The sequence below is a fragment of the Sebastes fasciatus genome, chromosome 13 (assembly GCF_043250625.1).
Source record: "Sebastes fasciatus isolate fSebFas1 chromosome 13, fSebFas1.pri, whole genome shotgun sequence".
Taxonomy (NCBI): domain Eukaryota; kingdom Metazoa; phylum Chordata; class Actinopteri; order Perciformes; family Sebastidae; genus Sebastes; species Sebastes fasciatus.
In genome coordinates, this window is record NC_133807.1 from 31,319,466 (window position 1) to 31,338,267 (window position 18,802).

At 42.8% G+C, this 18,802-nt stretch overlaps 1 protein-coding gene across 5 annotated transcripts; it reads right to left on the reverse strand.

Moving 5' to 3' along the window:
* Positions 1 to 269: 269 nt before the first annotated feature.
* rfx1a (regulatory factor X, 1a (influences HLA class II expression)) lies at positions 270 to 18,593 on the reverse strand. 5 transcript variants are annotated; one of them, XM_074656909.1, is made up of 19 exons: positions 18,412 to 18,593; positions 14,310 to 14,690; positions 13,725 to 13,834; positions 13,544 to 13,639; positions 13,040 to 13,333; positions 11,530 to 11,627; positions 11,072 to 11,432; positions 10,155 to 10,330; positions 9,291 to 9,410; positions 8,907 to 9,040; positions 8,680 to 8,798; positions 7,938 to 8,044; positions 7,694 to 7,845; positions 5,666 to 5,763; positions 5,087 to 5,236; positions 4,382 to 4,590; positions 3,505 to 3,658; positions 2,651 to 2,696; positions 270 to 2,565 (listed from the first exon to the last, which is right to left on the reverse strand). In XM_074656909.1, exons 2-19 carry the CDS (start codon positions 14,668 to 14,670, stop codon positions 2,405 to 2,407), a joined length of 2,946 nt encoding a protein of 981 aa, XP_074513010.1. In that variant the 5' UTR covers positions 14,671 to 14,690; positions 18,412 to 18,593; the 3' UTR covers positions 270 to 2,404. The 5 variants fall into 5 exon arrangements, with proteins under 5 accessions (XP_074513010.1, XP_074513009.1, XP_074513008.1 ...); XM_074656908.1 differs by having other exon boundaries at positions 10,155 to 10,336; XM_074656907.1 differs by having other exon boundaries at positions 11,021 to 11,432.
* Positions 18,594 to 18,802: the final 209 nt, after the last annotated feature.

Genomic DNA, 18,802 nt, shown 5'->3' on the forward strand with positions numbered 1-18,802 from the left:
TGTGATAACAGACGTGTGTGTGTGTGTGTGTGTGTGTGTGTGTGTGTGTGTGTGTGTGTGCGTGCGTGCGTGCGTGCGTGCGTGCGTGCGTGCGTGCGTGCGTGCGTGCGCCAGGAAGTCACAGTCTGTTTATCAAACAACAGATGTAGTAAGATTGCGGCTGCATTTCAGACCGCAACCCCGTCTATCTAGAAGCCACAAAGATTATAAATACGTCTGACTGTACTCGCCGTTTTCTTAACTTCAAGGACAACAAATCTACAAGAGTGCAATTTTAAAAATTCTTTAATTTATATCTTTAAAATTAAAAACATCTGAATTGCATTCTACCACCTCCAAAGGCACAGTCATACTTATAGCAGACCAAATTCATAAAACACTGCCACTGAACATCTTTTTTTTCCTCAAATTGTTTTGTACATGAGAAACAATGCACTATAAAAAAAATGACGAAACATTTTTTTTCTTTACCAGGTAAACAATGGCCATTCTATATGCTGTAGATCATTGAGAGACTGGAGTGATATGTACTCAGCTGTGGTGGCGTTCGTTAGACTCCGTATATATAAAGGATGATGTGCTGGTTTGAGGCCGGCAACGCTTGTTGACAACATGAGCGTCGCAGCTATTTTAAAGACATTGTATTAAAAAAATGACATGTTTACGACAACCGATCTGGACAAACAGTGTTTAAGAATATGAATGTTTGAAGCAAAACAAAGCCGTTGGCGGGAGGGCGGAAACGCGGTGAGATGGGAGGGAGATGAGTTGTCGGGCGGAGGACTGTGCAGAAAGAGCCACCTCGCCTTCTCGCCCTGCTGAGGCGGCGATGGAGATGGACATGGAGAAGTGACAACTGCACCCCACCGTTAAATAAAACACACCTAAGACTTCAAATAAAAAACATCTCTGATAACTCTGTCGAGAGCTTTAAAGACAATAAGTCGATATGTGCAAAGAGGCAGGGCCTTCAGCCTGTTTGTGGAAAAGTCATCAGATATGATATCGAAGGATTGAACGTAACGATCACAACTCAAAAATGCACACAAAGGTTTGCTTACAATGTGTGACAACACGGCACCGTATACACTGCACAAGAGGTTCACTTAGTGACAACAAAATTCAAAAATAGTGGATAAATATACAGTAGAATAATAATTATATCAGCGTTCTTACTCAGGCACAGTCCTCCTTAAAACATAGAAGTTAAAGACAACGGGATAATAAAAGCAAACGGGTTTGGCACACACATGGAAAAGCATATTGAAATAAGGCGGGAAAATGATATGTCAAAGGACAATGAGGCCACAGAGGAACTTATTATTGGACGGACTGGAATGAAGCACTTAAAAATATGACACACACGCGGTACCTCTCTCGCGGAACCAGATGTTCGATTAAAGAGAGAGGATTTTGTTTTGCAGCAACTGACGGGAGCCCCGATTCCACAGCCGTAGCGTTATCTTTTTATGTGTGTAGCAGCTGCGACAGGCACTCCGAGAACACAAGAAACGTTTTCTTTCTTTACAGGCGGATAAAATCGAACAGGAAATCTACACACACGTCTTCCCAAAATCAAAAACCTGAACGCCATAGAAAATATGTACAGAGGAGAACAGTCAACACTTGGCTCACAATCACACACACGTGTACACACACCATCATGGAGAAGCCCCCCCCCCCCCCCCAGTGCTCAAATGAAAATCACACACAAACAGGACGAACCCACCCAGAGACCAACCGCCTGCTGCCGTCTCCCACAAATGTCTCCTCCCTTCTGGACGACATCGAGAGCATTTTAAATGAATTAATAACAACTAAATGCAGCTGTTGAATGTCCACTTTGTCCTCCTGTAGACGTTACCTTTACACACACGCACACACACACACACACACACACACACACACACACACATCACAGTATTTTCAAGACCACTTTGATACGGCAGTGACAGTTTTAGGAGGATCGAGGGTGAGCAGCGAGGAGACGGCGAGGTTACGGGTTGCAATGCGATGAGAGAGAGAAAAATAAAAACATGCCTGGCTTTAGTTCATTTTTACAGATCAACACAACGGAGGGTTAAAAAATGCTCTGTGTTTCTCTCTGGGGGGGTTTCGAAGCCACATCCTGTTGCAGTGCCAACGTGTAAACTGAACAAGGTGGTTGTGCCATCCAGGCAACAGCAGTGCTGAATGTTTGGGCTGTGTGCGTGCGTAAACAAGTGGGGACGGTTACAGTATGCAGCGAGAGTGTGCACGCACATTTACAAGATCTATATACATGTGTCGAGTGTATAAATTAGTGTTCTTTGTACATCTGTGTGTGTGTGTGTGTGTGTGTGTGTGTGTGTGTGTGCATAATGAATAGAATCGCTCCACGTCTAGTAGTGTTGTAACTCTGTGGTTAGTCGTCGGCCGATCCGGTCGTGAAGAGGACTCTCTGGTCCATCCTGGCCAGCTTGGCGGGCGGCTCCAGAGACTCGTCTCCGAGCACGACCCCGTCCGAGGGGAGGGACAGCTCCTGACCTTCGTCGTCACTCTCATCCTCCTCCTCCTCTTCCTCTTCTGGGATTGGACACAGGGTTAAATGGGTCAGTTATAAACGATGCTTGAAACGTGGTCAGTGTGAGGTACGGCGGGGTGTAGTTACCTTTGTCAGGATCCAGCTGGTTTAGACCCCGGCCCAAACTGGCAAACTGAAGGCGAGAGTGGAATGTGTTAGTCATGTAAACGTGGCTTTCGTTATTTATTTCAGTTCAGAGCTGTCAATCGATTAAAACATTTTATCGCGATTAATCCCACATTTCTATCTGTTCAAAATGTACCTTAAAGGGAGATTTATCAAGTATTTAATCCTCTTATCAACATGGGAGTGGACAAATATGCTGCTGTATGCAAATGTATGTATATATTTATTATTGTAAATCAATGAACAACACAAAACAACGACAGATATTGTCCAGAAACCCTCACAGGTACTGCATTTAGCATAAAACAATATGCTCCAATCATGACATGGCAAACTGCAGCCCAACAGGCAACAGCAGCTGTCAGTGTGTCAGTGTGCTGACTTGACTATGACTTGCCCCAAACTGCATGTGATTATCATAAAGTGTGCATGTCTGTAAAGGGGAGACTCGTGGGTACCCATAGAACCCATTTACATTCACATATCTGGAGGTCAGAGGTCAAGGGACCCCTTTGAAAATGGCCATGACAGTTTTTCCGCCCCAAAATGTAGCATAAGTTTGGAGCATTATTTAACCTCCTTCCCGACAAGCTAGTATGACATGGTGGGTACCGATGGATTCATCAGGTTTTCTAGTTTCATATGATACCGGTATCTTCACTCTAGCTTTAACTGAGCCCGCTACAACCTAAAAATCCCAAGTTGCATTAATGCGTTATTAATATTAAATTAGTGGCGTTAAAACGAATGTGCGTTATTACCGCGTTAACTTTGACAGCCCTAGTTCACCCATGTGTGTGTGTGTGCTTTGGTACCTCTCCCATGACAGCGATGGGGGTCTCTCCTTTAGCCTGGGCCACTCGGTGCTCTATCAGGTAGTACATGTACTCGTCGTACAGCAGACGGATCAGGTGAAAGGAGCCAAAACTGGCTGCACTCCTCAGGGTCAAGTCCCTGATCACCATGGAGCTGGAGAGCACAAATACACAAAGATTCTGTCACTTCACTTCTTAACCGCAAATAAGAAGTATTTCTCAGCGCTTCACGATGACAAAGAGTCAAGAGAAAGAGAGATAGAGAGAGACTCCCCTTCTCACAGTGAATCCACTAATACATTTTCATATCAATTTCATTCTTCATTAACATTAATAGAGAGTGAATTCTGCTGCCTGTTTTATGATATCCGACAGTAAATTGACATATTCATCCACGCAGCTGAACGAGTCACATTATTACTGTGGTCTTTTTACAGACTGATCTCACAACTTCAAACTGTCTCTTTCAGTGTAGTAGGGTGGCCCCCCTCTTAGTCATTTAGTCCAGCGGTTCTCACACCAACCGTCCTCGAGGGAGTTCCATGGCGTCCCCCAGAAAAATGGGAAATAGTTTATTTTCACTACAGAAGTGAGCCCAATGTGAGTAAGAGTCATGAGAGTGATTACCAGTATTCTGATCAGAGGTTTCACTTCCTCCATAGCTCCCTCCACAACTGTAGTTGACAACTATAGAATTGTCATCTGCCACGAGGAGCAGCCGACGCTATCTTGTCTACCTGCAGTCAGGATTTTATCACACTAACGTAGGACGCAAGATAACAAAGTTCCTACCATTCTGTTTTTATGAATTTATAATATCATTAATATCGACGAAGACAACATGGAAATGAGAATGTCTGAATGTCGTCCGTCACACCTGTAAAAGGACCACTTGAGTAGGAAGAGCTTGGCGGCCTTGGGGAAGGCGGGGCTCTGCTGGTAGGGCTTTAGGACCTGGGAGACGACACCGTCAAGCCACGCCGCCCACTGCTCCAGGGAGTTCTGCTGCTGGAGGGTCAGCTTGAAGTCCTGCTCCAGCCGCTGGACAACACGGTCTTCACACCGGCACACCCAGGAAGCCTGCTCCTGCGAAAGGGTGGACAGGATGCGTCAGTGAGACGCAGTCACAGCTGACCGGTAGAGGGCAGCGGGGTGACCTCATGTTTACACTCAAAGTCCTCGTTGAAGAAATACATTCACTGCCAAACTGTCTTCAAACAAGACACTAAACCACTTCCAGGTTCAGGGTTCTCTGTCTAACCATGTGATCTTCACTCACTGGGGGGGTGGGGGTGGGGGGGGTGGGGAGGGGGTGGGGGGGTGGGGTGGGGGGAGAAAGACGATGAGTTCTGAGAAAAAGCAAGAGGGCTTGGTTTACATTTCCTTGGGAGGAAAGTCGCAGAAAACACTGAATAATTAACGAACACATGAAACCTCATCAAAACCACAAGCTTCAGCAGAAACTGGTGCATGTGCACAAACACTGAAACCTGCAAGATGAAACCACAAACACTGAGATTCATGTGAGGTGATACGAATGCTGTCGGCAGCGCACAGCACAGCGTTCAGAGAATAAACGGACCTGGACGTTGGCGAAGTCGACGCGGTTGAGGTCGGACAGCATCTGGTTGATCTGGGCCGTGTTCTGGAGGACGGCGCGGGCGGCCTGGGCGAGGTGGTTCAGACTGGTGTAGCGACGCAGCGTCTGGGCAAACGCATTGGCTGATGTTACCTGAGAGAGAACAAGGATGAAAAAATATATTTGACATAAAGGTACACATAAAGTACATACAAATATATCTACAAATAACCAAATAGAACAGTTTTAACAGTGAGCAATATATGTTCAGCTCTGGCCAGGACCTCAGGCCTAAAGAGGAGACGGGGAATGTGAGAGGCACCTTGTATCTTCACTTACAGAATGCACACAACATTGTCCGTTTATACTGTGGAAAAACGTGACAATGAGACTGTTTCCATAAGGAAGAATTGTTCAGAATTATCTATTTTCTACCCATAATTATTTGCATGATTTACCTAGAAATGAGCTGGCAGATAATAGGACTGTATTTTATGTAGAATCAGCTGTAGCCCCTCTTCACACAACCACAACAAGGAAAACTCCCAGACAAGAAAAATGGTTGATCCGAGGGGAGCGTACCTTGATGCGGACCATTTCCTCCGGGATGTTCATCATGGCGTTGGTCAGCCAGCTCTCCAGGCTCTTGGCAAAGTTGCGGATGGCTTGAGTTAAGGCACCTGTGAGCAGCAAGAAAACAAGGATAAGATACTTTAATACTGGTCACTTCATCCCTTTCACATCCTTTGAGAATGTACCTGGAGAAAGTATTATCAAACACCTGGTGAAGAGCTACATCTCTGCAGGAGAAACAGATGTCTTGGCCAGATTTCCAATTTACACGGAGGACAAAAGACCTAGTGTGGAAAATATTTCTGTGGCAGCAGAAGGAAAGGAAAATCATTTCTCGTAACAGTGCTCAGAGTAAGAAAATCCAAACTCTGACTAAAGTTGAAACCGAAAGGAAATAAGTCTGAACACCAGTGAGTCAGTTTTCACATCAATGAGGAGAAACGTTGTGGTTTACTACTACTGAGCCGGTCCATCAGTCAAAACGTTTCAACCAAGAAGAAAAACATTCTCACAGAAATGTACAGTTGTTTGTATATTATGTGAAATATCGGGTTGAACTTTGTTCTTTCATAGGTTCATTTAAATAGTTCAATTAGGAGCTGTAGCTCTGTATGGGCATGTACTGTAGGGATGGACTTTTTCACGTGCCATGGGGACAGGTAGATGGAACAGATCCATCGGCCAAGCATATTTTTTATTGGCCAAAATAATAAATTGCCTTTTTGTGTCACCTATACGTTTATTTCAATACATTTCATTGAGTTAATGAGGTATTATGTTGAATACAACACTAAGAGAACTTAATCAATAATTAATTTGCATGTTTGTTTGATTTATTTTGATGTTAAAGGTCCCATATCGTGCTCATTTTCAGGTTCATACTTGTATTTTGTGTTTCTACTAGAACATGTTTACATGCTGTAATGGTAAAAAAAACAACTTTATTTTCCTCATCCTGTCTGCCTGAATATACCTGTATTTACCCTGTCTGAAACGCTCCGTTTTAGTGCATTTCAACGGAATTGCAATGGAATTGCGTTGCTAGGCAACAGCTTGGGTCCATGTTTACTTACTGTCAGCTGATGTTATTTACATACACTGCAACAGGAAATAAACTGGGACACATTTAGAATGTTTACGTTTAAAACTGCGTAATGGTCTAAATATTGTACATTTGTGACATCACAAATTGTTTCAAATGCAAAATTTCTGAATACGGGCTGTGTGTATTTCTCCGTATATTGAGCGTTTTGATAGTTTAACAGTATTTATATAGCACTTAAACCTGCTTTATAATATAAAAGACATGAAAATCTGAGTTTATACAATATGGGACCTTTAATAAGGTTTTATTATGTTGAATATAAAACTAAGAGAACTTAATCAATAATTCATTTGCATGTTTGTTATGATTTATTTTGATGTGAACAATGCAGCTAAGTTAAATTTAAATATATATTTTTAATGCAGTAGAGACTCAGTGTAATCAAACTTATATTTTTCATATGACTATTTTCATACAAAAACATTCACCCGTCAGTGGCGGATAGCCTTCTGAGATATCCTCGCCAAACCAAAAATCAACCTGCATTCGGTGCTTGGCGGGTGTTAGTTTCGGACCCTGTATGGAGCTTTAATGGCAGCTGTAATTATTTTTTTCACTACAGACAAGACAGTAAAACAAATGGGCAAATTCTAAATCTAAAAAAAGTCAGATACAAAAAACTATTTTGCATTTACGGTATAATAGCTTCATGATATTTTATTCTGTGCATATTATTACTCTCTGCACCATACTATATTTGACAGTATGTGAGTGTGTTTACTGCATAATCCTACTGTGGCGGCTGTGGCTCAACGGTAGAGCACCAATCGGATACCAACCGGAAGGTCACATGTTGAAGTGTCCTCGAACAAGATACTTAACCCCAAACTGTTCCCGAAGGCTGTGCCATCGGTGTGTGAATGAGTATTTAGATCCTGATGGGCAGGTTGGCACCTGTGTGTGTGTCAATGGTGTAAAGTCCATTTCCTTACTGGGGATGGGCCTGAGGACGTCAGGGATGAGGATCTCCACCAGGCCCTGGTACAGACTGTTGTCACAGTCACGGCTCCAGCGCAGCACCGGGTCGTACTTGCACAGCAGCACCAGGCAGGACTTGGGGAGGCGCTTCTCTGACTCGTCGTGACTGCCGACACACGTGCATGCCAGTTTTAATTAACCTGCATTTAACATGTCAACTGCAACAGCAACTGCAACAGGAGAATGTTGAGCACTCACACAGCCAACGTGGCATCTCCAGCCTGACTCTGGCTGAACCTCCAGAAGGTCTTCCACAGAGTTTCCACCAGGGTGAACTGCAGGTTGACCATCACATCTAGTATGGCCTGACAGAGACAGACACACAGAGAACATCATATAATAAATAAAAACATTCAGATTAGGGCTGAGGAAAATATCTAATATGCAATAACGTTGAATATCCCTTTCAGTATTCTGCTAAAATACAACTAATTACTTGTTGAATAAAAATAAATGAAAGGAAATTATTTCCAACATTATTTTATTGAGCTAATTGAACATAAACTGAAGAGGCACCAATAAAAAAAGGAGTGATTTTAAAATGCAGTTTTCTACTGATACTCGTTCAACTAACTCAAAGAGTAATAAAGAGAAATAAAAGGTGTAATATCGCAGTCTTTCATGATGTGTTTATCACGCAAGTTGACATCGCGATGACGATAAAAAAAACTATGTATTGTGCAGCCATGAGATTATCACAAGATCGTTTTCCTTACTTTACGAGGACATTATTTATTAATGGAGCTCATGTACTAATGTTGGCTGAGTACAATTGAGCCCATCTTCTCCCTCAGCTGTCTAACAACGTGTCTTCATTTTTCAGTTCATATTGTCCTACCTTATAAGTTACACTTTCATTTAAAGCAGTCTTCCACTGTCCCGCTAACAACTAGATAGAACAGGGAAACTGATAAATACTCAATGGGTGCCGGCCAGTTACCTCACAGTGTTCTCTGTACAGTAGCTGAAAGCTCTTTATGTGCTCCAGCTCGATTCCCTCTGGCATAGACTTCCCCTGGAGGTCGATGTCTGGGAACTCTGGGAGAGCTCGGGATGCATCTGGAACACAAGGAAACCGGATACTCAAAGAGAAATCACATTTAATGCGGAGTGTAATCACAATTAACTGTAAATCAGACTCCTAACCATAACCGTCACTGAACTCACCTAGGAACTGCTGGTACTGCTGGACCTGGGTGCTGATGTCCACCTGCCCCGACCCCTGCTGCTGTTGCTGCTGCTGGCCGGCTCCTGCTGCTGTGCCGTTGGTCATTCCCTCTACTTTATGCACAGGCTTCAACCTGACAGGAGCAGGGATTAAGTGCATGAGATAAGGCAGCTGAAACATTCAGATCTACACAAAGACGATGAATAATAAAGTGAAACGAAGCGGCAATTCTGTCTTTATCGTGTAGCAGATGTCTGAAACCGTGAGAGGATTTAAAATGACCTACTGTATATAATGTGAGGGACAGGTAGAAGATAAGAGTCAGGTGAAAATAGATATTTAAGAGAAACGGTTCCAGTGGTGTAACATAAGACAATAGATACCTCTGTTTCTGTGAGAAGGGCTGCTGCCTCATGGCCAGATGTTGCTGGTCTTCCATCAGACGGAGAAGAGAAGAGCCTGCCTTGATCCTCAGCCCATAATAGTGGTATTTAGAATTACCCCTGTCAGGAACAGATGTTACAGATGTTAAAACATATGTTTTTACATAAAACTGGACCCGTGTTGGTGAATCTGTCTCCGGTAGTAAATCTATAGAGGGGGAAGACAAGTAGATGTGAGAGGAGATGTTGTCTATATAAATCTATGGTAACTCCCTCAAAGCTACATCAATACACTCAATACAGATGTGTGATTTAACAATATATATCTTTAATTTCATAAAATACAAGAACATTTCATATTTTTTAATTAAACCATTACCAGACATTTCTAAAAAAGTCAAATCTCACTTGCTCACCCTCCCCTCCTTTATGGAACTCACTCACCCACACACATGCTGTCTGTCTTCATCTCTACCCACAGTTCTTCCTACACCAGGCCAACATTTTGCAACCCTCCTAAGAGCTCTATAGATTTTCCTAGTAAAAAAATCCTCCATTGTTCTCCTGTAGGAAACTTTGCCTGGGGGCGTCCACTAATTGAGATCTATATGCATATGGATCATACAGTGTGTATAAAGAGGGTGATGTGCATCACTGCGGTAGGGATATTGTGGATGTCTCTCTCTGTTTGCCTGCTCTCTCTCTCTCTCTCTCTCTCTCGCTCTCTCTCTCTCTCTGTCTAACATTTTATATACATACAAATAAAAATCAGCACATTAGTATGGTGTCAATATAGACAATGTGTAGATGGACTTTGGTGTCTTCTCTACCTGAGTTTGGTTGTCTGATGATGAACCATCTTACCGTGTGCCCAGGCGTCGTGTGCGTAGCCCCATGAACACAGATCTAATGAGTTTCCCGAACGAGGCGGCATTAACCGGCTCCAGTTTCTGCTCCTGGCAGTGCAGCAGGTAGTGGCAGTAGAGGGTGGAACGGGGCAGACTCACTCCTTCAGCTGTCTCATAGTTGTCCAGCAACCACTGTACCTGACACGCAGGCAACGGAAAAAAAGAAAATTGCTGGTGCAGTTAGCAAAGCCAATAGAGACAAACAAACAGTATGTGCACACAAAAAAATACTTGTATTCAGTTTAATATGCAGCACATGCACGCACATTTTTCTTATCAATTAATTATACAAACACAAACAAATCGATTCACATTTACAGTCCGTCGATCGTTTGGGAATGAAAACACAAATACGTTTGATTGCGTGCCGTGGCATACAACTTTGGTATGCAATGAATCAATGACTTGCAGTGCTGATGGGATGTTTAGCCAAACATAGGCTGGTTACCATTAGATATCATTATGGGGTTCATTAGGATGAATTTGGGATGAACAATATAGTGTCGGGGCATTTCAGGCAAATTAAAAAATGCCCCTCGTCACATGCACTGTAATGATATGAAAATGATGAGGCCATGGTTTTGTTTTCTTTCAGGTGGAAACCACATTTAAAAATACCGTATGCTACACCAAGTGTTATTGTGATCAAAGTGTTGTATCACCCACAGCGAACATCATCTGTCCTAATAACAAATCTACACATTTTTAATTGTGCTTTCCACTGGACAAAACTATGACGTCATCAGTATGCGCCACCAAAGGGGGTTGTGTGGATGGGAACAAAAACGAGAAGAAATTCCTGCGCTTGGCGCCTCTGCATACCTTCTTGTCTGCCGACGGCACGCTACTCTCCTCGCCCTCTGTAATACTCACAGTGGCTGGGGAGGCGCGGGCGGTGTGCGAGTAGCTCTGACTGTTGCCGGCTGCCGCTCCGCTGCCGCTGCCCAGCATGTAACCCCCCTGGATCACATAGCTGCCTGCCGCGCCACCGTTGGTGCCTTCCCCCGCCCCGTTGGTGGTGCCGCCCGTGGTCACCACCGTGGCCCCTCCCCCCGCTGCGCTGGTGGGCTGGGCGACAAACATGGACACGCCCCCCGCCGTGCCGGCGGTCACAGAGACGGTTAGAGGTGTGCCGGGGGTGGAGGAGCCTGAAGTCGGCTGGCTTTCATAATACTGGGCAGCTGTGGTCTGGGTGTACAGGGGGGTGTCGGTGTAAGGAAAGGCGCTGGAGCGGCTGCATGGGAGACAGGAAAAGACGTGTTAGAGAATAAACTGTTAAAAAGGAAAACGTTCTGTCTGGACATGAGTTAGAAAAGGAGTTTTATTCTAACATGGTGCTGGTGGTGTAGCTGGAATCTCCTCCTTCCACATACTGCACTTGATTGGCGTACACATGTTGCACCGGCACTGGTGTGAGCTGCTGCTGGACCTACGGAGCGAGCACGCGCACGCGCACACACACACACACACACACACACACACACACACACACACACACACACACACACACAAAATCCAATAAATCCATTAATCCTTGCCTGCCTAGTTAGACCACATCAACTGCATCTAGGAATGTCACGATACCAGAAATTTAGTAGTCGATACCAATACCAGTCAAATTTTACGAATCTCGATACCAATTTCGATAAAAACATAGAAAAATAAATCCCATGTACTTCAACATCCGCTCCTTTGTTACCGTTAGCATACCTTTTTTATATTGCTGTGAATACATATCTTTCAAAGAACTGGATTTATTCAAGTGTCTCACCAAAAACTAAATTTTACAAGATTACATTTGAACACATCATGATAACGTTACAATTTACCATCATCATTTCTACTGAATAGATCCTGAACGCATCATGATGTAATGTAATGGCACCTCTGGCTGTTAACAGCTAACGTTAACTAGCTCTCGTCCTGCTGATTTCAACGGATTTGTTGTTCACAATGTCGCACTATCAGGGGGGGAAACAGGGAGCGTTCCCTGGACGCGTAAGTAGTGAGTTTATTGCGTCCCAAATAGGGCTGAATGATTTTTTTAAAAATATCTAATTGCGATTATTTTGGCTGATATCGCAATTGCGATATGATTTGCAATATTAGAGGGAATGGTAATTTTTACATCATTATTTTCATTTTCATTGAAAGAAATATTTAAATGATTATGGTGTGATTTTTGCGGGGATCTGTATCAAACAACATTTTTTTTTTAAGTCTGTATATTATGGTGTGTTGGCCAGGACATCTCTGCAGCACCACAATATTAATATACTGAATATACTGTATATATATATCTGATTTATTTTTTTAAAGATTTTTTTGGGGGCTTTTATGCCTTTAATGGAGAGAGAAAAAGTGATAGTAATGAAAGGGGGCGAGAGAGGGGATGCCATGCTGCAAAGGGCCAAAGGACAGATTCGAACCCCGGGCCGCTGCGGAAAGGACTCAGCCTTGGTACATGGGGCGCCCGCTCTACCAGGTGAGCTACCATGGCGCCAAGCACGACAATAATTTAAAATAGTATTTTGACACACATTTCGCAAATATTGCCTTTTACATTTTCTATCGTCCCTAACGCCGTTAGCCTCGACACCTGATGGTGCCTACGGTACCTACGGTACTGTAGAAAAACGTCACGTTTTCAGAATTTTGGCATCGGCTTGTTACCGAAGTATCGGTTCTCGTGACATCCCTAACTGCATCTTGCCTGAACATCTTTCATGTACAGTTTCTTTTGAAATGATAACACATACAGTACATTTATAGCTACAGACATGTTCTCTGTTCCCTTAACTATTGTATATAGCAGCAGTCACCCTCATGTCCCTGACCTACTTGGAAAGCAGTAGTTGTAGACTGATCAGGGCCTGAGCTTGTGACTGCAGGGTGGGCTCCTCCTATCTCTTTCTTCGCATGCACAGAGAGCAAGTACATTGACTGGTAATACTGGAGGAGGTCCGAGGGGAGGTAGAGGGGCTTGCCGCAGCATTCTCTCATGCAGTCTGCTGATACCCAGGCCTGGCACTCTGGCTGTCCTATCACAAGTTGCAGCTGGCTTTCTTCTAGATTCGTGTCCCTGACTAACGCTGTCACGTTTGTGCTAGGGAGGAACTGGAAGCCCACAGAGGCCTGTTTGACCACAGATGTGATTAGTTGACGAATACTGAGCCAAAATGTGAGAAAGTTGGAACATTTTGGATGTGATCCCCTTTTGGGATGGAAGCTATAATGACTTGTGTGTGTTTGTATTCCCCAAATGTGTGTTGGTAAGTGACAGTACGTGTGATTGTCAGACATCATATGTGACCACCATGGATGAAGTGTTACTGTGTGACTTACCTCCTGGCTGATATGAACAGGCTGTAGACTGGTGACACTGAGCTGGGTGCCCGGCTCAGTCTTGGCTATCTGATTGGTGGCCTGCACCACGGACCTCTGCACAGAAAAAGATACTGTATAGTTTTAAGAGTCAAGGACACGTTAATTTCATGTTGCGTTTGTGTGTGCGTGCATATTTTACCTGTTGACCCGCCTGTACCTGCTGGACAACCTGCGTGGGAACCCCTGTTTGCACCACAGCTGGAGGGGGGCTGGAGTCCGACACGCTGTCGCTTGAGTGAAGGGAGCCCTCTGAAGGACAAAAGGGTAATGTATGTAAATACACTCACAGGTTGGTGACATTATTTTACTTTCATGAAGTTGTTGATGTTGCTGTCCATTTTTATAGGAGCACCACTCGTCCATTCCACCAAACCCAGAACAAAGAATTGTGTAGAGAGGCAACTAAAGTGTTTATTTGAACATGTGGAAGTATATCTTAGTTCTACAATCCATAAAACTTTGAAGTATCTTAGCTGACTGCCCTTAAGAACACACCGTGTTATTAAATTTGATAAAGACAGATCTGACTCATTCAAAATAAACAGGTGTGTATATGAACAAACCTTTTTTTGAAAAGGCATTTTAAAAATCACCTTTATAAGACTACAATTTTATGAGGAGAAACCACGAATATATGGATGGATTAGCGCTGCTTCTGCCCTGAACTGGTCTGGTCTTCATCAGTGCCAATAGCACATAATGGTATGCAAAGTTCAGCCCTCACCTGTGACTGTAACAACGATGTACTGAGGGGTGCTTTGAGCATTTCCAGACTGCGTGGGGGAGCCCTGGATCTCAGCAGTCACATACTGCGTCTGAGGAGGCTGGGCCTGTGATGTGGCCTGAGCTTGACTACCATCTGCGGGTTTGGGAGTGATGATGGAGGCGGCTTGATCGGTGGGAGAAGTCTGGCCTGTGGCTGTGACGACAGTGGAAGTGACCACAGCGGTCTGGATCTCAGCCAGAAACTGAGGGGCGGTTGCAGGGGTGGAACTGGCGTCAGGTTGCCCCGGTGTGACGGTAACACCAGCCCCCTGGGGTTGGGCTGCTGGCTGGATCTCACCTACGTAGCCTGAGGTGGCCATTACAAGAGCTGGGAATCACCCTAGGAAAAAGAAACAAGCGACTAGTTACGCATTCCTGGTTTGTATTAGGTAAGCTCTGGAATCTCCAGTGTGAGTTCCAGGATGAATCCTGGAGCTGTGTATTTCCATTCAGTGAGCCCAAAGTCATTTGGTCTTTCAAGCCACTGTATAATCGTTCAGATAGAGACTGGGGATCTAGTCAGATTTAGTCTTATGGGCAATTCTTGAACATGATTTGACTGGGCTATTCTTCCTCAACATATAAAAAAAAACATCACTAATATATACAAACAGAAACAACAACCTCTGTAGAAGCAAAACCCAATCAGCCCCTTACATTGTGCAACACACAAAGTAACATTAAAACATTAAAATCAACAGATTACAACAATTAATGCCTTCCATACAGCAGGGAAACCTCCTGATATCCAATAAACCATATCATGTATATCTTTAGCCATTACCCTAGTGGTCTCAGGTAGTTTATTCCACCTTTGACAAGCCTGCAGGACATAATTTGTGCCCGTAGCAGCTCCCGTATTGACTTTATGTCTGTCTTTCACCAAATGGAGCCGGTTGTAAATAGCTCTTGGTTTCTTTGTATGATATACATTATAACATAAACTTAATAGTGTCCTTTACAGTCAACCACCCTATAGGTAGTATGTCGTTCAGTCACTGGGGTGTCGTACAGCACACCTCAAGACAATTCTGGCTGCCTTATTCTGTGCCTTTTGGAGCCTTTCTGTCTCATCGATATAACAAGGGATGTTTGTTGCAGGATCTGTAAGCCTGAGTGGAAAATAGTGCTCAACATCAGATGCCCCTCTCCTCCCCTCCTATTTCTTTAAGTACTACTGCAGCTGACCTGTTGGTGGTGCAGCTGATGTGGACATGTGGAGGAGGAGCATTGATGGGAACAAGCATTTTGGTGTCTCATTACCTGTAATGTGATCACACACATCCTATGGCCACACAGCACAAGAGGGAAAATCCCTTTACCTCACTGCACTAATACTGAAACGGATTCTGTTGTAATGTCACACACAATTATGAGGATATTACCCGTACACCTCGTCCTTACTTTGTGACATATTTTGATACAATAGCCTTGATGCTGACAACACAAAGCGCCTGGGTCAGTCCTTCATGCTGGTAGCCATCAGGCTACACAACCAAGACTGACCCTCTTATGAGAACTAAGAACTTTAAACATGCACTATCTGCAACCATCTTGGACTCTAACCACTGGCGCACTTTACACTTACTTTACACTATACATCCTATATACCACTTTATAGACTGCACATATGTACATATTACATTTATTTATTGTACATAATACATTTATTTATTGATGGACTGCACACACTATGTTCACCCATTCACTCTGTATCTTTTACATCTCTATTATTGTTTTTATGATTTTTGTATACCTGTGCCTCTCCTGTGTTTCACTCTGTTTGCTGATGTTGCTGCTTTGACACCTGAATTTCCCTCCGGGGATTAATAAAGGTTCATCTTATCTTATCTTATCTTATAAACCTTGTGTCTCTGTTCATCTAACTGAAAACAGATAGCACAGGACTTAACGTGAAATCTGTGTTTTCAAACCCAAATGAGGGTTTTTAGTCCAGATGTTAATGGTCAATAAGCAACAAAAAACCTTATTACAAATTTATAAAGTTGCTCATATAGTAAAATCAGTGAACAAACACGTCAAACTGAAGTGGGACCTGCAAAGCACCTGCAGAACGCCTTCCTTCTCCGCCACGCCCCTCAGATGTTAAATGTCCTCCACCTGCCTTTAATTTTAGCTTTCAACTCTCCATCAACACGAGAACGATGTTTCATTTGCCAGTTAAGATAAGATCAGATATTCCTTTATTAGTCCCGCAGTGGGAAGATTGGCAGTGTACAGCAGCAAAGGGGATATATAGTGCAAAAAAACATATGCATCAGCTAACACGGTAAAAGAAAAGAGCTAAACAAAGTGTTACAAATATGAACCATTTAAATAGAAGGAAGTATGAAAATAGGAGCAGTATATACAGTATTGACTATAAACAGACTATTAACAAAATTGCACAAGTGGAAAATTATATTGCACAGTGAGAATGAATGAATGAATGAATGAATGAATGAATGAATGAATAAATGAATGAAATTCCACCTGAAAATATCAGGTTATTGTCAGGTTATTATCAGGTTATTGTCAGATTATTATCAGGTTATTATCAGATTATTATCAGGTTATTGTCAGGTTATTATCAGGTTATTATCAGATTATTATCAGGTTATTATCAGATTATTATCAGGTTATTGTCAGATTATTATCAGGTTATTGTCAGGTTATTGTCAGGTTCTTGTCAGGTTATTATTAGGTTATTGTCAGATTATTATTAGGTTCTTGTCAGGTTATTGTCAGGTTATTGTCAGTTTAATATCAGGTTATTGTCAGATTATTATTAGGTTATTATCAGATTATTATCAGGTTATTGTCAGGTTATTATCAGGTTATTGTCAGATTATTATCAGGTTATTGTCAGGTTATTGTCAGGTTCTTGTCAGGTTCTTGTCAGGTTATTATTAGGTTATTGTCAGATTATTATTAGGTTCTTGTCAGGTTATTGTCAGGTTATTGTCAGGTTATTATCAGGTTATTGTCAGATTATTATCAGGTTATTATCAGATTATTATCAGGTTATTGTCAGGTTATTATCAGGTTATTATTAGGTTATTGTCAGATTATTATTAGGTTCTTGTCAGGTTATTGTCAGGTTATTGTCAGTTTAATATCAGGTTATTGTCAGATTATTATTAGGTTCTTGTCAGGTTCTTGTCAGGTTATTATTAGGTTCTTGTCAGGTTCTTGTCAGGTTATTATTAGGTTATTGTCAGATTATTATTAGGTTCTTGTCAGGTTCTTGTCAGGTTATTATTAGGTTCTTGTCAGGTTATTATTAGGTTCTTGTCAGGTTCTTGTCAGGTTATTATCAGGTTATTGTCAGGTTAATTTATAAACCTCATGTGTTTGTTCATCTAACTGAAAACAGAGAGCACAGGATTTACATCTGTGCTTTCAAACCCAACTGAGGGTTTTTAATCCTGACGTTAGTGGTCAATAGGCAACAAGAAACCTTATTACACATCTATAAAGTTTCTCATATAGTAAAATCAGTGAACAAACACCTTAAACTATCCTAATTTAGGAGTCTCCTCTTTTTTAGGGGTATCTAACATCAGGTGTATTCAGGGACTTTGGGTTTTTGTGTCGGCTGTTGGATAAACGCATAAACCGCCACAGAAACAGCCGTTAAAAAGACGTTTACAGGTTAATTCTGTCCGTTAACTGTAAAGCAGTTAGTGAGTCGTGACAGCTCTGGTTGCTAGCTCTCTCTCTCTCTCTAAGCAGCAAAAGGAAGCTAACTGGTCTCTACAACAACCGCCATTTTGTGCCTTTTGCATTTGACATCGCCATAACAACGGCCTGCTTGGAGATGCATCTGTGTCTGCGTCGTCATGGCAGACTCAATCCAGTGTCACCAGAATGAGAAGCGGTGTAGAAACTAAACCTCCTTTATATTTAAGACTCGATTATCAATCCGACGGCTAGCTTTGCAGGCTAATAATCAGCCAACACTAGGATGCCTGTTGTGGCTACTGAAACAACAAAAAGCAATAGCACACAATTCATTATTGGACATAACATATATTCTCCTATATGTAAAGAGTCTTCACCTCTGTATCCACGTGTGTTATTTCCCCCACCGGTAAAATCTGTCTTCTTTTATTTTTTTATGGCGGATTCAGTTGTTGTTGTTGTTGATTCTCGTTGCTGGGGTTCTTGTCGCCAGGGCTACCGTGGCTATGGCGCTTCGTCCTCACCAGGGCAACTGTTGCTACCCACCCGCTCCCTGCCCTCCCCCCTCTCCGGCGCTCTGATTGGCTGAGCGGGGCCGAATTCTCTTAAAGGCACAGTAGCACCAATATGTCTACTACAAAGCCCTCCACGCCCATTTGTGGAGCATCACTATCATATAGACATACATTTTTACAACTAAAGAGGATGCTATATATTTTAATCTTAGAGCTTATCAAAATTGTGCAGTTAGTGATTTGATAATTCATT